The following is a 26,872-nucleotide window of genomic DNA, read 5'->3' as shown; positions in this document are numbered from 1 at the left end:
AGGAAGTCAAATTGTCCCTGTTTGCAGATGACATGATTGTATATCTAGAAAACCCCATCGTCTCAGCCCAAAATCTCCTTAAGCTGATCAGCAACTTCAGCAAAGTCTCAGGATACAAAATCAATGTGCGAAAATCACAAGCATTCTTATACATCAATAACAGACAAACAGCAAAATAGTGAAATCCCATTCACAATTGCTTCAAAGAAAATAAAATACCTAGGAATCCAACTTACAAGGGATGTGAAGGACCTCTTCAAGGAGAACTACAAACCACTGCTCAATAAAATAAAAGAGGATACAAACAAATGGAAGAACATTCCATGCTCATGGATAGGAAATCGTGAAAATGGCCATACTGCCCAAGGTGATTTATAGATTCAATGCCATCCCCATCAAGCTACCAATGACTTTCTTCACAGAATTGGAAAAAACTACTTTAAAGTTCATTTGGAACCAAAAAAGAGCCCGCATTGCCAAGTCAATCCTAAGCCAAAAGAACAAAGCTGGAGGCATCACGCTACCTGACCTCAAACTATACTACAAGGCTACAGTAACCAAAACAGCATGGTACTGGTACCAAAACAGAGATATAGACCAATGGAACAGAACAGAGCCCTCAGAAATAATACCACACATCTACAACTATCTGATCTTTGACAAACCTGACAAAAACGAGAAATGGGGAAAGGATTCCCTATTCAACAAATGGTGCTGGGAAAACTGGCTAGCCATATGTAGAAAGCTGAAACTGGATCCCTTCCTTACACCTTATACAAAAATTAATTCAAGATGGATTAAAGACTTAAATGTTAGACCTAAAACCATAAAAACCCTAGAAGAAGACCTAGGGAATACCATTCAGGACATAGGTATGGGCAAGGACTTCATGTCTCAAACACCAAAAGCAATGGCAACAAAAGCCAAAATTGACAAATGGGATCCAATTAAACTAAAGAGCTTCTGCACAGCAAAAGAAACTACCATCAGAGTGAACAGGCAACCTACAGAATGGGAGAAAATTTTTGCAATCTACTCATCTGACAAAGGGCTAATATCCAGAATCTACAAAGAACTCAAACAAATTTACAAGAAAAAAACAACCCCATCAACAAGTGGGCAAAGGATATGAACAGACACTTCTCAAAAGAAGACATTTACGCAGCCACCAGACACATGAAAAAATGCTCATCATCACTGGCCGTCAGAGAAATGCAAATCAAAACCACAATAAGATACCATCTCACACCAGTTAGAATGGCGATCGTTAAAAAGTCAGGAAACAACAGGTGCTGGAGAGGATGTGGAGAAATAGGAGCACTTTTACACTGCTGGTGGGACTGTAAACTAGTTCAACCATTGTGGAACACAGTGCGGCAATTCCTCAGGGATCTAGAACTAGAAATACCATTTGACCCAGCCATCCCATTACTGGGTATATACCCAAAGGACTGTAAATCATGCTGCTATAAAGACACATGCACACGTATGTTTATTGCGGCATTATTCACAATAGCAAAGACTTGGAACTAACCCAAATGTCCAACAATGATAGACTGGATTAAGAAAATGTGGCATATATACACCATGGAATACTATGCAGCCATAAAAAAGGATGAGTTCATGTGCTTTGTAGGGATATGGATGAGCTGGAAACCATCATTCTCAGCAAACTGTCACAAGGACAAAAAACCAAACACTGCATGTTCTTACTCATAGGTGGGAATTGAACAATGAGAACACTTGGACACAGGAAGGGGAACATCACACACCGGGGCCTGTTTTGGGGTGGGGGGAGGGGGGAGGGATAGCATTAGGAGATATACCTAATGTAAATGATGAGTTAATGGGTGCAGCACACCAACATGGCACATGTGTACATATGTAACAAACCTGCACATTGTGCATATGTACCCTAGAACTTAAAGTATAATAAAAAAAAAATATATATAAAATAATGCTGAGCATTTGCCATGCACATCCCCGCATTCTCAGTAGAGAGGGTAGGGGTTACCTTTATATATGGATGAGGAAACTGAGGCTGAGAGGTTACTACTGGCTTGAGGACACTCACTTTGCTGGTAGGTGGAAGAGATGGGTTGGAACCCTGAGTGTCTGAGCCCCAGCTCCATCATGACCCCTCTGCAGATGATGTGCTTGGCAGAGCAACCTTGTGAAGGCCAGAGCCCCTGATCGACTCTGCACATGGGCGCTTGATGATGCCAACATCTGCTTTCAGTTACTCAGCCAGGTTCCAGGAGAGACAAGAATAAGGATACGGCCGTTTTCAAACTGCCCTTGCCAGGTTAGCAAGATGGCTATTTCTGTGTCCTGCCCTGACCTGATATTTGGGACTCAAAAAGAGAGACAAATTTAGATTTAAAATCATGCCTATGTGACAATGATATTAGTTTGTTATTAATATATAATATTTACTAAGCAAAGCTATTTCTTACCTAAATATGAGGAATAATAGAAAAAAGAATAATCTATTTCTAAAAAGTATAGAATGGGCATTAGAAGAGTTTTATTTTTTCTGGATTAAAAATGTTGGGGTTAATAGATTATTGCTGTTATGATGTATTCTCTCATTTATTTTTAAAAATAACAGAGTTTATAATCACCACTCTTAACCTTAATCGTAAAAGATGTGAATCATCAATAAGTTTTAAAATAAAATAAGAACACTGTGGATTGTTGAGAATGTGGTATGGGTCTGACCCCTAGTGTACTGAGTCAGCAGGGGCAGCTGTGTTGGGGTCGGCGGTCCCTCCTGTCACAGACTCTCCCTGTCTCTGTCTGGCCTGGGCGGCTTGATGGTTCCTGATTCCCGCCCCTCCCACCGGGCTCCTTTGCCTTCTAGGATTGTGGTCATTTTCACCTACTGGGTGCTCCTTCCCTTGATGTTTTTGTTTCCGAGGCCAACTTTCCTCACTAGGAAGTAATCTTGTCTTGGTGTAAAATGAAGCTATTGTCACCACGGTGTTTCATTTTATCAGCTGGCACATATTAAGTGTTGTGTGTGTTGGGAGCCTTCCAACTACTTTTTTTTCTTTTTCTTTTTTCGAGACAGAGTCTCTCTCTGTCGCTGAGGCTGGAGTGCAGTGGCGCGATCTCAGCTCACTGCAACCTTCACCTCCTGAGTTTAAGCGATTCTCCTGCCTCAGCCTCCTGGGTAGGTGGGACTACAGGCACGGGCCACCATGCCCAGCTAATTGTATTTTTAGTAGAGACGGGGTTTCACTGTATTGGCCAGGCTGGTCTTGAACTCCTGACCTCCAGTGATCTGCCTGCCTCGACCTCCCAAAGTGCTTGTATTACAAGTGTGAGCCACCGCGCTCCACCCAATGACTTTTTTTGTTTGAGACGCAGTCTCGCTCGGGTCACCCAGGCTGGAGTGCAACGGTGTGATCTCGGCTCACCGCAACCTCTGCCTCCCAGGTTCAAGTGATTCTCCTGCCTCAGCCTCCTGAGTAGCTAGGATTACAGGCATGCACCACCACGCCCAACTAAGTTTTTATTTTTAGTAGAGATGGGGTTTCTCCATGTTGGTCAGGCTGATCTCGAACTCCTGACCTCAGGTGATCCGCTTGCCTCGGCCTTCCAAAGTGCTGGGATTACAGGCGTGAGCCACCGTGCCTGGCCCCAACGACTTTTTAACATAGATCATCCCTAAGCTTCACAGCATCTTACAGGCTCTGTGCTGTCTCTGTTTTATGTGCAAGGAAGCCAAGCCCTGATTTGAACTCAATTTCTCAAACTCCAAGCCCTCCACTCTGCCACGCTGTCCTTGTGGAGCTCCTGAGCAGGACGGGCAGAGGTGGCATGCAGGTGACCAGGTGTGGGGCTGTTGGCCCCCTCATTCATGTCCTTGCTTCCTCTCCAGGTGGCAGATATGCTGTTGGAGCTCTGTGTCACCGAGTTGGAGGATGTGGCCACAGACTCGCAGAGCGGCCGCCTCTCTTCTCAGCCTGTGGTGGTGGAGAGTAGCCACCCTTATACCGACGACACCTCCACCAGTGGCACAGTGAAGATACCAGGTACGGGGGCCGGCCCCAGGGAGGAGCTGCAGCCTTTCCCACCTTCAGAATGATGTGATTCTGTAATTGCTTCAGTAGAAACAACCATCTCCGTTTTATAAAAAGAAGTTACAGAATTGCTTTAGAATCACTTTTCTCCCCTTTTCTAACAAACTACTTTTGCAGAATAAATCATGATATAGAAAGTCACACAAAGTAAATGTTTAGCTTCCTGATAATCAGGCAGATGCCCTAGTCATCATGACCCAGGTCTAGACCTAACCTGTGGCAAATTCTGGAAGCCCTCAGTGTATCCCCTGATGTTCCTCTGAGTGATGCTGTCCTGATATTGATCCATCACTGACTTGCATTTCTGGACAGCTTCTGTTACCCATGTGTATATCTTTCTTTTGCTTTTAACAACTCAACAAAAATTATTAAGAAGAAAATTGTTGAGGCCCTGGCCTTTGATCTGGCAGGCTTCACTGCAGCCTGGATCTGCTGACAACACGGCGTGCTGCTGTTCAGTGTGTTCCTCAGGCCCGTCCTTCTGCAAGGTGCTGCCCGATTCGGAGGCCCATAAGTTTCGCCCCTTTCGCCAGCTCCTTAGTGGTTGTGACTCAGCCTCAGCAGGCACCTCCTGTCTGCCTGTCTTTCCTTTGTGACATCAGCAGCCCCTGAGGCTTATTAGCACCCGAGGCTCTTGGCCCATGAGGGGCTACAAATGGTGCTATTCTAGTGGAATCATTTCTTGCTTATTTGTTAGCTGGAATACTTTCTTGTAAAGAGACATTTCCCTTCATCCTGTAGTTAGTTGCTCAAGGTGCTGTTTGCCTGAGAAAGACAAGATAAAAGCTTGATTCTTTCTTCCATTTACCAGAGAATGAATTGGTTTCCTATTATTTCTTGAAGGTGACCTGTTTTTTTTTTTTAATGTTATTATGAACTCATGGATTGGAACATATGTGATTGTTTTACTCTATTGTGATTATCTTTGTTGAAGCTGAGATTATCCTGTTTCTAGACAGTGGCAGCCTCTTCAGTGTAGCTCCTGAAGTGATTCTGGTAGTCTTCAGTAGCGTCCAGGCAGTCTACACAAGGTGTCCTCGGTTTTTTGTAGGTTGCCACTCTTCACCTGGGGTCTGCCCTGGATTCTTTTGAGTTCGTACTGATACTTAAAAATTTTTTCCTTTTATTTATTTTTTATATTTTATTTATGTATTTATTTGTTTAGAGATAGGATCTTGTTCTGTCATCCAGGCTGGAGTGCAGTAGTGCAGTTATAGCTCACTGTAGCCTCGAATTCCTGGGCTCAAGTGATCCTCCTGCCTCAGCCTCCCGAGTAGCTAGGAGTACAGACACATGCCACCTTGCCTGGCTAATATGCTGATTCCTTCTACTCAAATTCAAAAGTATGAGGTCTGTACTTCTTCTGTGACATCTGTCTCTCCTTTCTTCCATATCAAATCCTGGTTCCAAGAGTGTTTGATAAAATATCTCATGATTTTTCATTTGCTTTACATAACCACATTTCATACACGACAGACTTAGGATATAATTTCAATACTGCCAACATCAGTATAATTAATGAAATTCTTAAAAATCTTAGAATATGCCCTAATTTTCTCGAATTTATTTAAATAATTATACTGCATCTACAAGAGCATAATAGCTGTTACATACTATACTTTCTTTCAGTCTTCGAGTCTTAGTTTTACTGACTGGTCCTCGTGGGGTCTGAAGTGCACTCTAGTGAATTCCTCATTAGTCCCTGAGATCAGACTTGTCCATGAGAGTTTTTGTCCTTTGAATTTGAAAGGTAGTTTTTCTGGATATTAAAGCCTTGGATCATGTCTTTTTCCTCTGTGAAAGTATGATAATGATAACATCTTTTCCCCTTAGAAGTCACGTGTGTTTTTTCAGTAATTTTACTAGAATATACGTTCATGTGGCCATTCTCGGTGATGTTCTCAGTTAGTTAGAAGCCGCGTGTGTTTTTTCTGTAATTTCACTAGAGTGTATGTCTGTGTGGCCATTGTTGGTGATGTTCTTAGTTAGGAGCCGTGTGTGTTTTTTTGGTAATTTCACTAGAATGTACATTCGTGTGGCCATTCTCGGTGATGTTCTTGGTTAGAAGCCGCGTGTGTCTTTTTCGGTGATTTCACTAGAGTATACGTTCATGTGGCTGTTCTCGGTGATATTCTCTGTTAGAAGCTGTGTGTGTTTTTTCGGTAATTTCGCTAGAATGTACGTTCGTGTGGCCGTTCTCGGTGATGTTCTCGGTTAGGAGCCGCGTGTGTTTTTTTGGTAATTTTACTAGAATGTATGTTGGTGTGGCCGTTCTCGGTGACGTTCTCGGTTAGGAGCCGCGTGTGTTTTTTTGGTAATTTTACTAGAATGTATGTTGGTGTGGCCGTTCTCGGTGACGTTCTTGGTTAGGAGCCGCGTGTGTTTTTTTGGTAATTTTACTGGAATGTATGTTGGTGTGGCCATTTTCGGTGACGTTCTCAGGAGCTGCGTGTGTTTTTTCGGTAATTTTACTAGAACACGTGTTCGTGTGGCCGTTTTCGGTGATGTTTTCAGTTAGGAGCTGCGTGTATTTTTCAGTAATTTTTCTAGAATGTGCGTTCGTGTGGCCATTCTTGGTGATGTTCTCGGTTAGAAGTCGCGTGTGGTTTTTTTGGTAATATTACTAGATTATACGTTCGTGTGGCTGTTCTCGGTGATGTTCTCGGTTAGGAGTCTCGTTTGTTTTTTCGGTAATTTTACTAGAATGTACGTTTGTGCGGCCGTTCTCGGTGATGTTCTCGGTTAGGAGCCGTGTGTGTTTTTTTGGTAATTTTACTAGAATGTATGTTGGTGTGGCCGTTCTCGGTGATGTTTCGGTTAGGAGTCATGTGTTTTTTCAGTAATTTTACTAGAATATACGTTTGTGTGGCCGTTCTCAGTGATGTTCTCGGTTAGAAGTTGCATGTGTTTTATTGGTAGTTTTACTAGAATGTACGTTCGTGTGGCTGTTCTCGGTGATGCTCTCGGTTAGAAGCCGCATGTGTTTCTTCAGTAGTTTTACTAGAATGCGCGTTCATGCGGCCGTTCTCGGTGATGTTCTCGGTTAGAAGCCGCATGTGTTTCTTCGGTAGTTTTACTAGAATGTGCGTTCGTGTGGCCGTTCTCGGTGATGTTCTCGGTTAGCAGCCGCATGTGTTTTTTTGGTGATTTCACCAGAATGTACGTTCATGCGGCCGTTCTCGGTGATGTTCTCGGGTAAGGGGTGCTCCTTTAGTCTGTCGTCCCAAGTCTGTTTTGCAGGGCGTTCTCTTGAATTACAGTCTGCAGTGTTTGTTCTGTAGCCTTGCTTAGCAGTCTTTTCTGGGGACACTTGGTAACTCTCCATGCATTGCATAGTTCATGCCTTTTAGAGTTAATGTTGGTTACTTTCTGTTTCAAGTACTTTTTACCTCTGTTTCTTTTTTTAAAATTTCCTCCTTTTTTCCTATTTGTCTTAAGGTAGCATCTGCTGTGTTTATTTGATTTTACACTCTGTTTTAGTCTCCATTGGAATGTAGTTTTATTGTAATTCTGTCTTCAGCTTTATAAAATTTTTTGGTTTTTGTAAGTCTGATTTATGTGGTTCTTTCATGTCTTGTATCATTTTTCTAATTTCACTCAATTTGTTTTGAAATGTTCAGGGTTGATGTGTTTTGTGGGTGTATCTTTCTGGCCTGCTTTTATTGCCTATGGGGATGTTATTTTGTTCCTTATTCTCACTTTTCTTTTTTTTTTTTTTGGATACAGAGTCTTGCTCTGTCACCCAGGCTGAAGTGCAGTGGTGTGATTCTGACTCACTGCAGCCTCGACCTCCCAGGCTCAAGCCGACCTTCCCCGTCAGCCTCCCGAGAAGCTAGGACTACAGGCTTGTGCTGCCACACTTGGCTAACTTATTTTTATTTTTTGTGGAGATGAGTCTCTCTGTGTTGCCCAGTCTTGTCTCAAACTCCTGGGCTCAAGCGATCCTCCCAGCTGGGCCTCCCAAAGTGTTGAGATCATTACAGGTGTGAGCCACTGTATCCAGCCTATTCCCTTTTTCTAACAATAACTTTTTATTGTATTTGGTCTTATACTTTTATCTCACTCACTGTTTTTGTGAAATCATTTTTCTTGAACTTTTAGAATGAGGTGAGATTCAGAAAAGCTTTGTCACTTTGTCGCCCAGGTTGGAGTATGGTAGCACGATCGTGGCTCACTACAGCCCCAAACTCTGGGCTCAAGCGATCCCCCTTCCTTAGCCTCCTGAGTAACTGGGACTATAGGCCGTGCCCAGCTAATTTTTAAAATTTTATATTTTAAAATATATAATATATAATAAAATATATAGCCTGTTGTCCAGGCCTGTCTTTAACTCCTGAGCTCAAGCAAGCTGCCTGCCTCGGCCTCCCAAAGTGCTAAGATTACAGGAGTGTACCACTACATCTGGCCCAGAAAAGCATTTTTAAACTTGAAGCTATTACTTCATGATAGAAATTTAAAGAACAAAGGGTATTTCTAGTCAGCCTTTGCCTAGACGAAAATCTTGTGACCCTTTTTCTCTTCTGTTTCTCTCTCGCTTTATATCTAGTCCACCAGCAAATCCTGTTTTCTCTGCTTTTAAAATATATTCCAAATTCAACCATTTTTCCCTCACTCTAGACATTCTGGGCTAGAGCACCGCGGGGTCTCACCCAGTTTATCATCCTAGCAACCACATACTAGCTGCCTCCCTGCGTTCCTGCTTCCACTCCCCACCTCCTGTGCGCCCCCCCCCCCAGAATCAGCCCCCAACAGAGCATCCAGAGATAGTATCTTAAAACCAGTCCAAGCCTGTCAACCCTGTAACCGTAAGAGAGGACCTGAGCCCCTGCCCCACCTCCCTCCTTCTTCCCTCCTTCCTCCCCTGCCTCTTTCCTGGCCCCTCAGTGCCATCCTCTGCTAGACCTTAAAGATCTTCCAGCCTGAAGGAAGACTTTTGTGTCTCTGCTTGCACACCTCTTACACCAGATGTGCGGGTTCTCCACACCAAGCGGTTCTCCAGTTCTCTGGACACGCCAGAAGTTGAGGTGCTCCTCACCTCCAATGCCCCTCACTTCCCAGGTGACCCACAGCTGCCATCTGACTTGGCTGCACACTGGGCATTCCCACAGCCCCTGGTCAGTGTGATGTTCGCTGTAAAGCTTGATCAGGGGAGTGGGGTTGCAGTAAGAAAGTCTGCCCGGGAGTGACCGCACAAAACAAATTGGCCAAGTGGAAGTGTTTTCTGGCCTTCCAGTCCACAGACATAATCTTCAGTGGGGATGAGCTGGGGAAAGGGTGGTCAGTCTGAGATGCTTGTCTTTGAGGCCAGTTCTTTCTGACTTTCTGCTATTCATTAGCTGTTAAATGTGGTTTTAGTTTCACTGTTTCTACTTTGGGTGCTGATCTGGAGTGGTTGCTATGTTTTGTGCTTGCCTGTCCTCCAGGTGCAGAAGGACTCAGGGTGGAATTTGACCGGCAGTGCTCCACAGAGAGGCGCCACGACCCTCTCACAGTCATGGACGGCGTCAACAGGATCGTCTCCGTGCGGTCAGGTAAGGACAGGAGGTTGAGCAGGGCATGATCTACCCACCTGTGTCTCCGTAGACACAACCCTTCACATTTGTAGGACAGAATGCTGCCTCCGTATTCTCATGGAAGTCTTAAGGAAGGGACAATATGCTATTCAGCTGTGAAACACAGTGGGTTTGCTTGCCTCTTTCCCATACTTTTAAATACAGTAATTATCTGTGATGTATGTACCACATCCCTGTCGGATGGGCCCTGCCTCATCAGACAGTTGCAGAAGGTGCTGGAGACGTGTGAGGTGCCAGGGCTCGTGTGAGGTCATGGTTGACATATTACAGAGCTTCTTCAAAAGGTTTGTTTCTTACTGGCTGCAGTGAGGGCATGGCCATGTGTGGAGTGACTTCTGTATGTAGGTGGAGGCAGCCGCATGTCCAGCTTGTCTCTGCTGCTGGGCTCCATGAGGCCAGCGGGGACACATCAGGACATCTTTGGGGGCTTGTGAAATGCTCTCTTACCAAGTATTTTAGAATTGGCAGTGCAGGGGTGTGTGTATGCACCTTTTAAGACCTCTTTATCCTTCATCTCGAGTGTTTCCTGTGAAGGGCCAGGTAATGCAGCCTCTGTCATAACAACATGCAGACTGGATGCCAGAGAATGGGCGTGGCTGTGTCCCAGGAAAACTTTATTCACACAGCGTTACTTAGTTAAGTAAAGCTTTGCATGAAATGGTGTGGTCCCAGTGCGCGTGGGTTTTTCTGGTGCTTTGACAGATGTCTGCCAGTGTAGTTTTCAGTAGTGTTGTTGGATGTGAGTTTTTCTGCATCCAGCGGAAAGCCTTTATGGGCCATCCCTGAGCTGCTGGCAGATGGTCCTTCTGAAGCAGAAATCTGGCAGGGTTCTCTTTGCCTTCTAAGATCCTGTAGATCTTAGGTGTAGTACACCACCGCTCCTGTCCACGGCAGCCAGGCCCTCTGCTCCCTTGAGGGCGGCCTACTCTGGGCCGTGCTGAACCACACACATGGGCCTTTTGTTGGGAGAGCTAGGGTTCTTCCTTCTGCTGACTGGTCACCTGGTTGTATCAGAGCTTTCCCGGGAAATGTCCCCATGGCCCCTGGCCTGGTGTGTGCTGGACACCCGGAGGCCACTCACTGTATCCTGGCTGGTGGGGTCATTTCCCCACTGGGTGGTGGCTTCTGCCAGGGCAGTGTCTGCCTGCCTGCCCCAGTTTCCTGGGTACCTGGTACAGGGGCTGAATGCGTGTTTGCTAAAGAATGGTATGTATTAAAATGTGAATCCCAAGAGTGATGTGTCACTGTGCACTTTGGCTTGGGAGAGCTTGGATTGGAGGAACTTGCTCTTCACACATGACGAAAATCATTCTGCTTTGCGTCTAAGGAGGTTTGTGTTGATTGGATGATGGAGTGAAGCTAACCCCGGGGTGCGCTTTCCTCCCGCAGGCCGAGAGTGGTCCGACTGGTCCAGCGAGCTGCGCATCCCAGGGGATGAGTTAAAGTGGAAGTTCATCAGCGATGGGTCTGTGAATGGCTGGGGCTGGCGCTTCACCGTCTATCCCATCATGCCAGCTGCTGGTAAGGAAGGGGCTTATGGCGATCAAGGTTAGATAACTGGCTGTGGATTGTTTCTGGAGCAACAGGGACACGTGCACATGTCCACGTAGTGCCTGACGGCCTGCCTTCTGCTGTGTTGGGGTGAATGCTCCCACAGGCCCCGCTGAGGCGTGGAACAGAACACAGAGAACTGTCCCAGCCGTCCAGCTATCAGGCTCACCTTCCTCCTCACCTGGTGTGGAAGGAGTTGTTGCTGGTGTGGTTCTTAGGCTTTTGGTTTACAGTGGAAGTGTGAGTGTGAAGAGCGAGGCTCACCGACTCGCAGTGGCATGCATGGGCACACCAGCTGTTGCCTTCTGGTGGGTGGGGCTGGGTGGAGCCACCCTTGTTCGTTGGCGGCGGCTTATGGGGTGGTACCTAGCTTGTGAAACCCGGGGATGTTTACAGTGTTCATTCACAGGCCCTAAAGAACTCCTCTCTGACCGCTGCGTCCTCTCCTGTCCGTCTATGGACTTGGTGACGTGTCTGTTAGACTTCCGACTCAACCTTGCCTCTAACAGAAGCATCGTCCCTCGCCTTGCGGCCTCGCTGGCAGCTTGTGCACAGCTGAGTGCCCTAGGTAAATGCCACCATTACAGTTACATCTGTCTTCCTACTTGGAAGAAACCGTCAGACTTCTGATACTTTCTCTCTGCTCATTTTAGCTGCCAGTCACAGAATGTGGGCCCTTCAGAGACTGAGGAAGCTGCTTACAACTGAATTTGGGCAGTCAATTAACATAAATAGGCTGCTTGGAGAAAATGATGGGGAAACAAGAGCTTTGGTATGGAGCATTCTAGTACAATTTCTAGATTTGTGACCCTTGGGGAATAAAATGTTGCTTTAGTAGTCTAAACCTCTAAATCATTGAGAAGAGTTGGGGAATTTCACATAAGAATAAGGAGGCCTTGGACCGGGCGCGGTGGCTCACGCCTGTAATCCCAGCACTTTGGGAGGCTGAGGTGGGCGGATCATGAGGTCAGGAGATCGAGACCATCCTGGCTAACACGGTGAAATCCTGACTCTACTAAAAATACAAAAAATTAGATGGGCGTGGTGGCGGGCACCTGTAGTCCCAGCTACTTGGGAGGCTGAGGCAGGAGAATCGCTTGAACCCGGGAGATGGAGGTTGGAGTGAGCTGAGATCGCGCCACTGCACTCCAGCCTGGTGACAGAGCGAGATTCCATCTCAAAAAAAATAAATAAATGAATAAAAATAAGGAAGCCTTTGTCCCATCCAGACTTCTTGTATGTTGCAGTGTATACTGAGTTCAAGTTGGACTTTGATTTTCTGAAAATCTGTCTCGACAGCTGTGAACATAGGATTGTGTGGATTGGACTTGGACAATGAGGCTAACTGATTGGCCTCCCCTTTATTTTGCTGACTAAAGTAGTCCCTTTTGATCCTACACACGGGAGGAGACAGGCAGCGTTTGTGGGCCAGAGAGGGGCTATTTCTCTGGAAGCGGATGTACTGAAATCAAGACCAAACATTCTGAGATGAGTCTTCAAACTCCTCTTTTTTATTTTAGTGTTTATGTTCTTTTAGCTTTTTTCCTACTTGAGAATTTTGATAAGCTTTTTTTTTTTATTTTTTTAGAAGAATTAGTAACAACATAATAAAACATTTGATGGTAGAAACAAATGGTCAGCCTCCCCGGCACCTGGATTCCTGCGGTAGAATACTGTTCTGTTGTTTCTTAGAGTTTTACAGGTAGTGCTCTTGCTGCTTTGGTGAAAGGTCTTCCAGAAGCTTTGCAAAGGCAGTTTGAATATGAAGATCCTATTGTGAGGGGTGGCAAACAGCTGCTCCACAGCCCATTCTTTAAGGTAATGTTTGACTTATTTTTTAAAGTGACAATAGAGCTATTTGACTGAAAGAGCCACTGAGAGCTGTCATGTGCAGTCTGTTTGTGTGTTTTAGGCCTCTGAGGGCAGCTGTAGGTATTGCTGAAGTCAAATATGAAAAAATCTCAAGAAATGATCGTGTAATCTAAACCCTTAAACCATAAGCCTGTAACCGTTAGCATGCCTTGAGATGCCCAGGTGTTCTTGTCACTTGATGCAGGCAACAAGTGTTGCAGCAGTTGTGTGGCACGTGGCTAGGAATTGTCAGAGATCGCCACATCACTGATGGTGGCCGTATCCTTGCTGTGCCCATGGCAGTCATCCTGGAATAGAGGTCCTGCGGAAGGAGCCACCGAAACCTTGGCCTGTTCACTGCATTTCTGAGTGTCCCTGAGTTTGTCATTTTTGGTGCCTGCAGGTACTGGTAGCTCTTGCTTGTGACCTGGAGCTGGACACTCTGCCTTGCTGTGCCGAGACGCACAAGTGGGCCTGGTTCCGGAGGTACTGCATGGCCTCCCGCGTTGCTGTGGCCCTTGACAAAAGAACACCGTTGCCCCGTCTGTTTCTTGATGAGGTATTGCATGATATTTTGGAATCACTTTTGGGATGCAAAAACATTATTTAGCTATAGTGTAACAAGATGCCAATATTATGAGACACAGAAAAATTTCGCTTGCCAAGGAATATCAAAGAAAATAACACATAGGTGAAAATGAGTGAACTGACACTGTGAATTTCAGTTAAAGTTTATTTTTAGTAAACTACAGATAGAATGATACTGTCTAGACATTTCTAATATGTTAGACTTGATGCAGTCATTATTGGTTTTGCCCATGAACCATAACATTGCAATGTTGCTCTTCCCTCATATTTTTAGGCAGGGATTCCTTCTGTCTTTCCTTAGTATTTATCTATTTTGTTTGAGATAAGTGTTTGATTTGTAACATCATAATCATTTTGTTTAGGTGGCTAAGAAAATTCGTGAATTAATGGCAGACAGCGAAAACATGGATGTTCTGCATGAGAGCCATGACATTTTTAAAAGAGAGCAAGATGAACAACTTGTGCAGTGGATGAACAGGTTATTATATTAGAAACAAGCAGTAATGTCGATCGTGAGTGTGAGAGGCTGTGTGCATTGTTCTTGCCCATGGCAAATGCTCACTTGATGTGTATTGTAGGCGACCAGATGACTGGACTCTCTCTGCTGGTGGCAGTGGAACAATTTATGGATGGGGACATAATCACAGGGGCCAGCTCGGGGGCATTGAAGGCGCAAAAGTCAAAGTTCCCACTCCTTGTGAAGCCCTCGCAACTCTCAGACCCGTGCAGTTAATCGGAGGGGAACAGACCCTCTTTGCTGTGACGGCTGATGGGAAGGTAAGAGCTCTTTTTCTATGTCACAAGGTCATTGAGCCTGAGGCAGTCGTGGCTAACGGTGCTGTGTGGTTCTTAGCACGTGCAAGGATCTGTACTAAAACGTTTCTCAGGATTAATAGTACTGTGGTATGCAGGAAGCAGCTAGACTTCTAAGATATTTTTGTATAATCTTTAAATTAAAAAAAAAAAAGTTTAAGACAGAGTTTTGCTCTTGTTGCCCAGGCTGGAGTGCAATGGCGTGGTCTCGGCTCACTGCAGCCTCCACCTCCTGAGTTCAAGTGATTCTCCTGCCTCAACCTCCCGAGTAGCTGGGATTATAGGCGCCTGCCACCACACCTGGCTAACTTTTGTATTTTTAGTAGAGACAGGTTTTCACCATGTTGGCCAGGCTGGTCTCGAACTCCTGACCTCAGGTGATCCACCTACCTCGGCCTTCCAAAGTGCTGGGATTACAGGCATGAACCACCACACCCGGCCAATTTATTTTTATTTTTATTTTGAAAATACGTCATGTATGCAAAAGTATTACAATTTTTGTTTGCGTATCACTCGTTAGATGTATTTCTTGTTTGCTATTGTAAATACTATCTTTTAAAAAATGTATTGCTGCTGACCCGGTGCGGTGGCTCATGCCTGTAATCCCAGCAATTTGGGAGCCCAAGGTGGGTGGATCACCTGATGTCAGGAGTTCGAGACCAGCCTGGCCAACATAGGAAAACCCTGTCTCTACGAAAAATACAAAAATAAGCCAGGCTCAGTGACATGTGCCTGTAATCCCAGCTACTCGGGAGGCTGAGGCAGGAGAATCACTGGAACCCGGGAGATGGAGGTTGCAGTGAGCCGAGATCACACCACTGCACTCCAGCCTGGGTGACGGAGTGAGATTCTGTCTCCCCCCCCAAAAAAAGATTGCCACTGATATATAGAAATATTGGATGTTTATATATTGACTTTATGTTTGGTGACCTACTTGACTGTCTCCATTCTAGTGTATCTGAAGATTTCTTGTATCTTCTTTATAGAGTGCCGTAGTCTCTAAATGAATTCTGTTCCTGTCTAGCCTACCTCTCTTTTATTTTTCCCGTTTGTGTGGGAGAATGGGAGCTCATGGTGCAGGCTGGGGTTGCGGTGTGATTCTGGGTAGGAGTGGGCAGAGGCTCCTGCCTTGATCAAGACTGGAGCGGGTGCAGATGGAGCGTTTCCAGGCTTCCAGTGGGGTTTGAGTAGAAGCCCTTGATCAGATTAGGCATGTTTCCTTCTGTTTCTAGTCAACAGTGGACACTGATTTTTGTTCAACACTCTTTCTACGTGTTTTGAAATGTTCTTTCATAGATGTTTTCTTCTTCTTCTTTTTTTTTTTTTTTGAGACAGAGTCTCACTCTGTCACCCAGGCTGGAGTGCAGTGGCACAGTCTCGGCTCACTACAACCTCTGCCTCCTGGGTTCAAGCGATTCTCCTACCTCAGCCTCCCGAGTAGCTGGGACAACAGGCGCCCGCCACCACGCCTGGCTAATCTTTTTTTTTTTTTTTTAGTAGAGACGGGGTTTCACCATATTGGCCAGGCTGGTCTTGAACTCCTGACCTTGTGATCCGACCACCTTGGCCTCCCAAAGTGCTGGGATTACAGGCATGAGCCACCGTGCCCGGCCAGTGTTTTCTAATGGATTAGTATAGCCAGTTGGATTAATTGGTTTTCTCATATTAAACAAACTTACATTCTTTGGATAGATCCAGTTTGGTCAGGATATGTATCTGGCTTGTGTTTGTGATAGTTTTGTTTTAGATTTTTGGGAGATCCTATTCATGAGTGAGATACTCTCATGTAATGTTCTGTCTCACACACATTTATTATTTCATAGTTTCTCTGGGTCAGGACTCTGGATGCAGCATAGCTCCGTCCTCCAGCTCAGAATCTCAGCAGGCTGCAGTCGTCTTGAGGCTGTCCGAGCAAGGATTCAGTCCCTCATGGACCTTTGGGCTGAGGCCTCAGTCCCTTATGAGCTGTTGGCAGAGCCTCCCCTCACTCAGCCCTTTGTCACGTGTCCATAGAGCATCTCACAGGGTGGCAGCTGACTCTGTCAGCGAGAGCAAGGGAGGCGCAGGAGGGAGCACCAGCAAGAGAGAGTGGAGGAGACAGAGCCCCGGTCCTGTGTAACTGAATCACAGAAGTGATCACACTCCAGTTCTTGCCCTATTCTGCTCATCAGAAGCAGGTCATTAAGTCCAGCCCACACTCAGGGAGAGGGAGCTGTAGGCATACTTGGAGATATGCAGGCTTGGTTCTAAATCAACACAATAAAGCAAGTGTCTTCACAAAGCATGTCACACAAATTTCTTGGTTTCCCAGTGGATATAAAAGTACTATAGTCTGTTAAGTCACATCTTTAGACTCCACTTCTAATTCTAGTTCTCTTACTGTTTCCACCACATCTGAGGTCACTTCTTCCACTCGTGTTGAATCCCTCAAGGTCATCTGTGAGGGTTGGAATCCACTTCTTCCAAATCCCTGTTAATGTTGGTATTTTCACCTCCTCCCATGAATCACAAATGTTCTTAATGGCATTTATAATGGTGATGGCTTTCCAGAAGGTTTTCAATTTAGTTTGTCCACATCCGTTAGAGGAATCACTGTCTATGGCAGCTATAGCCTTATGAAATGTATTTCTTAAATAACAAGATTTGAAAGTCGAAATTACTCCTTGATCCATGTGGCTGCAGAAAAAATGATGTGTTAGCAGGCATGAAAACAACTTTAATCTCTTTGTACATGTTCATCAGAGCTCTTGGGTGACCAGGTACATTGTCAATGAGCAGTAATGTTTTGAAAGAAATCTTTTTTTCTGAGCAGTAGGCCTTAATAGTGGGCTTAAAATATTCAGTGAACCATGCTGTAAACAAATGTGCTGACTTCCAGGTTTTGTTCTATTTCTGGAGCACAGTAAGAGTGGAGTTAGCATAATTCTTAAGGGCCCTAAGATTTTCAGAATGGTCAATGAGCATTGACTTCAACGAGTTCAACTAATAGAGTCACCAGCTGCGTTAGCCCCTAACAAAAGATTTGAAGCTTTGAAGGCAAACATTGACTTCTTCTAGCTGTGAAAGTCCTAGATGGTGTCTTCTTCTGATAGAAGGTTGTTCCATCTACGTTGAAAGCCTGTTGTTTAGCGTAGCCACTTTCATCACTGATCTTGGCTAGATCTTCTGGGTAACTTGCTGCAGCTTCTACATCAGCACTTGCTACTTTCCCTCACACTTTTATGTTATGAAGACGGCGTCTTTCCTTAAACCTCAGGAACCAATCTCTGCTACCTTCAGACTTTCCTTCAGCAGCCTTCTCACCTCTGTTAGCCTTCGTGGAATTGAAGAGAGTTAGCAAGCTCTGGATTAGCTTTGGCTTAAGGGAATATTGTGTCCGTTTTGATCTTCTGTCTATGCCAGACATTCTCTATATCAGCAATAAGACTGTTTTGCATTCTCATCATTTGTGTGTTTACTAGAATTGCACTTAATTGTGCTTCAAGAACTTTTTCTTGGGTAACTGGTGCAAGAGGCCTAGCTAGCATTCAGCCTGTCTTGGCTTTCAGTGTGCCTTACTCACTAATCTTAATCATTTCTAGCTTTTGACTTAAAGTGAGAAATATGCAACTCTTCCTTTCACTTGAACTCTTAGAGGCTACTGCAGGGTTATTAAGTGGCCTAATTTCAATAAGTTATGTCTCAGGTACACAATAGGGAGGTCTGAGGAGAGGGAGAGAGATGGGAGAACAGCTGGTTGGCGGAGCAATCAGAACATACACCACATTTATCATTTAAGTTCACCGTCTTCTATGGGTGTGGTTTGTGGTGCCTCAAAACAAGTACAACAGTAACATCAAACATTACTGATCACAGATCATCATAACAGATAAAATAATGAAAAAGTTTAAAATATTGCAAGAATTATCAAAACGTGACATAGCGACGGTAAGTCAGCACATGCTTTTGGGAAAATGGCGCCGATAGACTTGATCAGTGTAGGGTTGCCACAGACCTTCGGTTTATAAAAAACGGTATCTGCGAGGTACGGTAAAGCTAGGCACAGTCAAATGGGGTGTGCCTGTATATGGGAGCACACATATTTAGAAGCAGGGATCATTGTGAACCGTATCAGAGGCAGACTGCTAGCACAGGTGTCGAAGTGGTCTAGCCTCATAAAAAGGTTTGAAATATAGCCCATCTGTGTCAATTCTCAGGAGAATTCTGTTTCTTTTCATTGTTTCTCTGGTTATTTTAACATAGGTACTTAAAAACCTAAAGTTAATTAGTATTTCTCCCCTCCTGCCAATCAGTGACCCCTTGTTACCGAGTGTTTGGGTTCTAACCTATTCCCCTCTGCCATAGACATTATTGTTGTTGTTTTGGTTGTTTTATATGGACTGTGGTTTTTTTTTTGAGTTAGCCATATGTTGCACATCTTTGCTTACTATCATTTCTTACCATCATTTGTTATGTCTCAGATCTTATAAAATCGTTTCCTTCTCCTTTAGCATATCTTTCTCAATTTACTTTAGTGAAATTCTTTCGTTGGTTAATTCTGATTGTTTGTTTCAAAATATCTTCATTTTGTCCTTTTTCTAGGGTAGGGGTTGGTAAACACTTTCTGTAAAGGGCACAATGGTATTTTCAGCTTTGGGCCATATAGTCTCTGTTGCAACTGCAAAAGTAGCCCTGGACATATTATAAATGAGTGGGTGTGGCCGTGTTCCCGTAAAACTTCATTTACAGAAACAAATGACGGGCCTGATTTGGCCCATGGGCCATAATTTGCCAACTCCTGTTGTAGTTACGAATTCTCAGGGGGCAAGCCTCTGTCTCCCTGTCAGTGCTGAGGCTGAGAAGGGCAGCTTTCTGTGGTGTTCTTCTTATTCACAGTCACTGAGGGGCAACCCTTTGGAGCCCCACTTTCTATAGGAAGTCCTTGGAGGCATGCTGCATTACCCTGCACCCTGTGCACCCCAGAGCCTCACACCCTCCCCACTAGAAGCTGGCTTTGGGGGTGGGGCTTGTTTATCCACCTGAGTTTGGGTTTCACTTCCTGCATTGGCCCTTGTGGCTTCCTTATGTCAGTGCAGCAGCACGTTTGAAAGATGTCTAAAACAGCATGGAACAGCATTTAAGTTTTTATCAGGAGGGATGTTTGCCTTCATTTGGAAAACGGCAGTCTGATTTAGTGTGTGTATGTTTTTAAATTAATCATTTTTTAAAATTAATCATAGATGTTTTGTGTCCTAAAACATTCCCACTTAGATTAAAAAAAAAAAAAAAGGTGTTTTTTCCCGTGTGGTTTATATGCTGCCCTGCTGAAATATTAAAATGTATTTGTGTTCTTTTATGGGTATGTTTTGTGGCTGTTATTGTCAGAGTTTTGCATGTAGTAGATAATTAAATTGTTTTTTATTTTTCTTGGTGTTAATTGTAGTTGGTATTCTACACAAAAATGGAAGAGCTTCCAGCAAGAAGACCTTATTTTCACAATATGTTTTCTGAATTTGGAATTTCTAATAGTCATGTTTTTATTTCATTTCTAGAACTTTGATAGAGCATGTATAAAGGCATAAACTTACATTCCTGAGATTTTTAACTTTAAATTTTATTTCTATGTGGTAAAAATGTCTAAAGCATGGATTAGGTTTATGAATTAGTAAATTTAGGGGATATTGAGATTAAAAACTGATGTTACTATTGCTTTTTCTTTTCTTAGCTGTATGCCACTGGGTATGGTGCAGGTGGCAGACTAGGCATTGGAGGGACAGAGTCGGTGTCTACCCCAACATTGCTTGAATCCATTCAGCATGTGTTTATTAAGAAAGTAGCTGTGAACTCTGGAGGAAAGCACTGCCTTGCCCTGTCTTCAGAAGGAGAAGTTTACTCTTGGGGTGAGGCAGAAGATGGGAAGTTGGGGCATGGCAACAGAAGGTATGATGTGAAAAAATAAATTATTTCAACATTCTATTTGTCTTTGTTTTTGTTTGTTTTAATGCTGCTACAATCTATTGGCGCTTTGTTTTTCAAGGCAACATTTACAATACTCTCAAACTAAATAATGTTAATGACTTATTTGGCAGAAATAGTTTTATGTTCCAATACGAAGGCTTACCCGTATGATTCCTCTGTTGAGAGGGGAAAAAAAGTCAATTCTGTGTTTTTGATGACAAGTACTAAGTAAGTGTTTTTTTTGTCCTTCTCCCTTAAATCATCCACTGAATCACGTTTGGCATTTTGTGTAACGTGCGTGATACTAGAACTGCAAATACAGAGGAAATGGCAGGGGTGAGGAAGAAAGAACACACAGTTGACACCATTTTTAAAAGAATGAACCAAACTCACAAGTATTAAAAAATTAATGAGAACTACCAGCCAGATTGGAGTAACAGGGGCCTTCTTATCCTAGGAATAACTAAACCACCATATAAAATATATTAAACAGGTCCGGCATGGTGGCTCACGCCTGTAATCCCAGCGCTTTGGGAAGCTGAGGTGGGCAGATTGCTTGAACTCAGGAGTTCAAGACTAGCCTGGGCAACATGATGAAATCCCATTTCTACAAAAAATAGAAAAAAAATTAGCCAGATGTGGTGGCACACACCTGTAGTCCCAACTTCTCGGGAGGTGAAGGTTGCAGTGAGCCGAGATTGCGCCACTGCACTCCAGCCTGGGGAACAGAGCGAGACTCCATCTCAAAAAAAAGAGGAAAAAATAATTTGGCAAACTCCAACATCCATTTCTGATAAAAACTCTGAGTAGTCTAGGAGTAAGAGGTCTCTTCCTTTACCTGATAAAGGGCATCTCTTAACCTAGAGCTTAGGTTGTAGTTAATGGCAACAGACCAAAAGCTTTCCCCCTGAGTTGAAGGATCAAGGCAAGGATGTCTGCTATCACCGCTTCTCTTCAACATTGTGCAACAGGTTTAGTAAGTGCGGTACAGCAGTGCAAAGAAATAAAAGGCATCTAGATTGTAAAGAGAATTAAAACTGTCTTTTTTGCAGAAAACATTGTTTATGCAGAGAACCTGGTGGTATTTACAAAAAGCTGCTAGAACTGATAAGTGAGGCTAGCAGTGTTGCGGGATAGAAGATCAATAAATAAAAGTTACTTGTATGTCTATACCTATACATATACGTAACCAGAAAGTGAAATTTTAAAATACCACTTAGAATACCCTCTCCCAGAATTGAAAAACTATGGGATAAATCTGACCCAAAAATGTGAATGACCCTGTAGACAGAAGACTACAAAGTATTGCTGAGATAATTTTTAAAAAACCTAAAGTCGTGAAGGGGCATGCTGTGTTCATGGAGCAGAAGAGTCAGTATTGTTAATTTGCTGGTTATCCTCAAATCTATAGATTCAACACCTTCCCAATCAAGATTTGTATAGAAATTGATAAGCGGAGCATAAAATGTATATGGAGATGCAAATGGCCTAGAATAGTCAAATCAACTTTGAAAATGAGGAAAAGGTCGGAAGACTTGCACTACCTGACTTAAGCCTCATTTATAGCTGCAGTAAACAACATGGCTTGGTGCTGGCAAAAAGAGAGAGAGACAGATACATCAATGGAGCAGAATAGGGAATCCAGAAACCGGCCGGCAAATGCTGACAAGATGAGTGTGGAAAAATGAAACTGGACTTCTCACAATTTCTAGTGCACAGTTTGTACGAGTGCACAGCCAGTTCAATGGAGAAAATATACTATTTTCAACAAGTGGTTTTGAATAATTGGATAACCTATGGCAAGAAATGAACTTAAATTCATACTTTACACCATATCCAAACATTAATTCAAAATGAACCGTAGTCATGAATGTAGAATGTAAAATGTAAAACTTAAAAGTTCTGGAAGAAAACATGAAAAATTTTTTGTGACTTTAGGTCAGAAAAGATTTTTAGATTGAACTCCAAAAGCATGATTCATGAAAGAAAAATATAACTTGGACTTTATAAAAATTATGAACTGTTCTTCAAAAGACACTATGAAGAGATTGAAACCACAAGCTGGGAAAGGATATTCACAATCATATAATCTGACTAAGGTCTGATAGCCAAAATATATAAAGAACTTCTTTCAGAACTTAATAAGAAAACAAAAAGTTTGTTATCAGTAGTCACTATGTTATAGACTAGTGACATTCATATGTTAAAACTCCTTAAATGAATTGTTAATTCATAGTGGGGGTGAGGTGCAAACTTTCCTTATAGGGCCAGATGGTAACTATTTTAGGAGTTGCATATGATTCTTTTTTTTTTTTTAAACCCGTTAAAATGTAAAACCTGTTCTCAGCTCATAGGCCTTTGAAAAATGGTCTGTGCTTCGAACTTGACCCAGTATGTGTGGTCACTTTCCAGCCTCTGAGTCAGAGCTGGGGAAGCCCTGTCCTCTGGCCTTGTACAGGAAGGAGGTAGGAAGTGGTGACCTTTTGAGTTTAGGTCTGAATGATTCTTCTTGATTGATTTAACAATTAACTGATTAGGAAGGTGCAGATTGAGAGGTTTTTAATACGCTGAAAAATGTTTAAGAATAAAAATGTGTTTCCATTATATTTGGTGACTTTTTTGCAGTCCGTGTGACCGCCCTCGTGTCATCGAGTCTCTGAGAGGAATTGAAGTGGTCGATGTTGCTGCTGGCGGAGCCCACAGCGCCTGTGTCACAGCAGCCGGGGACCTCTACACATGGGGCAAAGGCCGCTACGGCCGGCTGGGGCACAGCGACAGTGAGGACCAGCTGAAGCCGAAGCTGGTGAGGAGGCGCCGTGTGCAGAGGCCGGAGGCTGCATGCTCCTCACTGCTGCTGTCAGATGGGGGCGGTTTGCCACCGTTGTTATGAAAAATGGTTTGGCTTCTAGAAGGCCCACTGTATTTTTGGGTGCAAGAAGTGAATAAACAGCCTTCATGGTGATGTAGGGTTGGCTCATCAAAGACGCTGATACCTCCTCCTGCGGTTTAGATGCATGTAGTTCAAATAGATGAAGGTGCTTTCTCTTTTGTCTTATAGGATTTTAGAAATCACCTCTTTGTAAAGGCTTAAAACAGGTACCCCCATAAAAAAAGAATGGCAGTGTTGTGAAGCCAGTCTTGTGGCAATCCTTCTTGTGTTGTGCTCGGCCAACCCAAGTCTCTTTTCTCTGAAGGTGGAGGCGCTGCAGGGCCACCGTGTGGTTGACATCGCCTGTGGCAGTGGAGACGCCCAGACCCTCTGCCTCACAGATGATGACACTGTCTGGTCCTGGGGGGACGGGGACTACGGCAAGCTCGGCCGGGGAGGCAGCGATGGCTGTAAAGTGCCTATGAAGGTATTTCCCATTCTTTCCCTGCCCAATGCTCTCCCAGCTCACTGCAGTCAGGGGCCCCCAGGGCCCCTCTGGGAAAACACAGCCTCAGAGCCACCATTACTGTCCCCCATGTGTGCTCCTTAGGAGCACTTTAACCTCCTCTTTACCTTCTTTCCAGTAAATATAATGGGTAATTGGCTAGAAAGTGTGTGGAGGGCCTAGAGGGAGTAAGGTGTTTTATGTGCTGTGTGCGTTCTCTTGAGAAGTGGATGGGATCATCCGGGCACCGTGGAGCCTCCTGGTTTATAGCATGTAGGCCTGTCTCAGAGAAGGATATCACATGGCTCACACTGTCTCAGTTTACAGTGGTGTGGAGTTGCCACGGCACACGCTTGGGGGTGCCAGTGCTTGCTAAAGGGACTGCATCTGGGTTAGCCGGGGCCACCTCAGGTGGGTGTCCTGTGAGGAGCGAGAGCAGGGCCTGCACAGCGCCTGAGTCCTGCAGTCCTGGTGGGGTCGGCAGCTCTGCTCCACTCAAGCCCGGTGGCTGCAGGCGATTTCTTATCTTTGCCAGAATGTCTTTTGCTCTTGTGAATGGGTGGCTGGTACGTGGTTCAGGTCCTGCACATGCTGCTCAGCGACCTCAGTGCATGCACACCACACTGCCGTGTAGCCCAGGTGCTCTGCTGGGTACTTGGGAGCCTGGTGCTGCGAACCTGTCTCTGCCTGGCCTCCTCTCTCATGGGGCTGTGGGGTTGCAGGTGTGGCACAGGTGCTTCTGGAGCAGACCCTCATCAGTGGCATGCGTCAGAGGCCCCTCCTTGTGGGAAAGAGCCTGGGGTTTGCACTTCCAAGGCTGAGGATGCTGGGCATCAGAGGGGCTGGAGCAGGACGTCCCAATGCCATTGTGTTAGGGCCGGACACCAGGGCCCTACCACATTGTCTCATTTAGAGAATGAAGTCAGTTTTAATTAATTTGAGTTCAGAATTGAATATAAGAACTTACGTATGAGAGCAATCACAGAGGTCATGAGGAGCAGCTTGCGGGATAGGGAAAGTTGGCTGGCAAGTGTGCAGTGTGGAGGGTGGGTGGGGCCCAGTGCTTTTGGCCATCCCTCCCCTTGCCTGCTGTTCCTCCCCCGCGGGCCTCTGCTCTGAGAGGGCTGGGGCAGGTGAGGAGAGACACAGGGATTGCTGGAGTTTGGTGCTCCTGCACAGAGAAGCACGGTTGCGGGAGGCCATTCTGGGGAGAGGCTTGCAGGCCTCACATGCAAAGCTCCCATTTCTGGTGCCCTGTGCTGGGTCCCACTGGGCCACAGTGTGCCAGCGGGTGTGCTGTCAGTCACGGTCCCACCTGCCTCCTGAGAGTACTGAGATTAAGTGGAATATGATTTTACATTGCACTAATTATTCATCATGGGTACAAGTTTTCAGAATTCTTACTAGATTTAGTTAAATCTCAGTGTGGTTATAGCAGTCAGCAGGAGCCTTGTTTTTGTCTGTCTGATTGAACCTTTTCCCCCTCTAGATTGATTCTCTTACTGGTCTTGGAGTAGTTAAAGTGGAATGCGGATCCCAGTTTTCTGTTGCCCTTACCAAATCTGGAGCTGTTTATACCTGGTACGCAAGATTCTGTTTGTTTAAACCCACTAAAACCAGATTTTTATTGGGGTATGTGCACCACCTTTTCATGGATGGGAATGTAGCTTCTGCAGCAGGCTATGGTTGTGTCCTGAACGGCAGAGGCTGCCCAGGAGGCTGGTCAGGGTGGTCAGTGAGATCACCTTGCCCCATAATTTCCATGCTTCCTTTGTGTGCAGGGGCAAAGGCGATTATCACAGGTTGGGCCATGGATCAGATGACCATGTTCGAAGGCCTCGGCAGGTCCAAGGGTTGCAGGGGAAGAAAGTCATCGCCATCGCCACTGGCTCCCTGCACTGTGTGTGCTGCACAGAGGATGGTAAGTAGGGGCTCAGTGCCGCAAGACTGAGGCCTGGGAATCTAAGAGGGTTGAGCATGAATGACATGCGCAGCCTTAAAAGGCACAGGCCAGGTGTGGTGGCTCACTCCTGTCACCCCAGCACTTTGGGAGGCTGAGGCAGGCGGATCACGAGGTCAAGAGATCAAGACCAGCCTGGCCTACACGGTAAACATCATCTCTACTAAAAATACAAAAATTAGCTGGGCATGGTGGCGTGCGCCTGTAATCTCAGCTACTCAAGAGGCTGAGGCAGGAGAATCACTTGAACCTGGGAGGTGGAGGTTGCAGTGAGCCAAGATCGTGCCATTGCACTCCAGCCTGGCGACAGAGCAAGACTGTCTCAAAAAAAAAAAAAAAAGGAGGCAAAGGCTTATACTGTGTCCTGAGAATCTATCTGCAGTCAGCAGGGCTTTGGCCCTGTCATCTTCAGCCCCTGCTGTTAAACCTGTGAATGAGTTCTATTTATTACTTATTACTGGGCTGTGCAGAACAGAGCTAGCAGCCAGCCTGAGACGTGTCCTTAGACAGACCTGCTGCAGGCTTGGCCCTCTGCTGGTGTCTGGGAACCTGGGTTTCGGGAGGGAGCCCCTGTTCCCTAGGTGGTAGATGTGGTTCACTGTGCCTGAACTGTCTGTACAAGCGACATGTTCTGTGCTGAAATCTGCTTTCCTTGGTCTGGAACTTGGTACACGCCAGGCAGGGGGTGCCTGTGTGATCAGCCCCGATGGAAACCCTGGGCCTGGAGTCTCTACCCAGCTTCCTGGCAGACAGCACCTGACACAGCTCAGTGCTGGGGCAGTTAAGCTTGTCCTGTGTGGCTCCTGTGGGAGAGGACTCTGGAAGCTTGCTCCTGGTTCCCCCACTGCTTTGCCACAGGTCCCCATCCCTGTGCTGGTCTTACTCTGTGTCCTCTTGCCATAATACACTGTAACTGTGAGGAGGAGTGTAGGCTGAGTCTTGTAAGTCGTGCTGGAGAATCAGGAGCATGGGGCAGTCCGGGGAACCCCAACACAATGGCAAAAGGGACTTTTCAGGTCAAATGAAGTTTGTGAGTCAGCTGACTTGATGATATGGAGATTATTCTGGATTATTTAGTGGGCCCAGTGTAATCACACAGACCCTTTGATCAGAAAAGGAAGCAGAAGAGTCAGTCAG

General features: G+C 45.0%; 1 protein-coding gene across 4 annotated transcripts in view; it reads left to right on the top strand.

Annotated features, from left to right (window-relative positions):
- Positions 1-26,872, top strand: part of HERC2 (HECT and RLD domain containing E3 ubiquitin protein ligase 2) — a 207,605-nt gene that overhangs the window by 163,273 nt on the left and 17,460 nt on the right. For all 4 annotated transcript variants that reach the window (XM_063698424.1, XM_031002065.3, XM_031002064.3 and 1 more), the window contains 14 exons: positions 3,887-4,040; positions 9,512-9,619; positions 11,051-11,182; positions 11,622-11,780; positions 11,866-11,984; positions 12,905-13,030; positions 13,467-13,622; positions 14,014-14,129; positions 14,230-14,428; positions 20,169-20,383; positions 23,027-23,204; positions 23,596-23,757; positions 25,265-25,356; positions 25,557-25,696. In XM_063698424.1, the coding sequence (XP_063554494.1) occupies positions 3,887-4,040; positions 9,512-9,619; positions 11,051-11,182; positions 11,622-11,780; positions 11,866-11,984; positions 12,905-13,030; positions 13,467-13,622; positions 14,014-14,129; positions 14,230-14,428; positions 20,169-20,383; positions 23,027-23,204; positions 23,596-23,757; positions 25,265-25,356; positions 25,557-25,696 (2,056 nt within the window). The remainder of the gene's footprint in view (positions 1-3,886; positions 4,041-9,511; positions 9,620-11,050; positions 11,183-11,621; positions 11,781-11,865; positions 11,985-12,904; positions 13,031-13,466; positions 13,623-14,013; positions 14,130-14,229; positions 14,429-20,168; positions 20,384-23,026; positions 23,205-23,595; positions 23,758-25,264; positions 25,357-25,556; positions 25,697-26,872) is intronic.

The sequence above is a fragment of the Gorilla gorilla genome, chromosome 16, assembly GCF_029281585.2.
Source record: "Gorilla gorilla gorilla isolate KB3781 chromosome 16, NHGRI_mGorGor1-v2.1_pri, whole genome shotgun sequence".
Taxonomy (NCBI): Eukaryota; Metazoa; Chordata; class Mammalia; order Primates; family Hominidae; genus Gorilla; species Gorilla gorilla.
The sequence above is the reverse complement of the archived record's forward strand: the minus strand, read 5'-3'. Positions and strand labels throughout refer to the sequence as shown.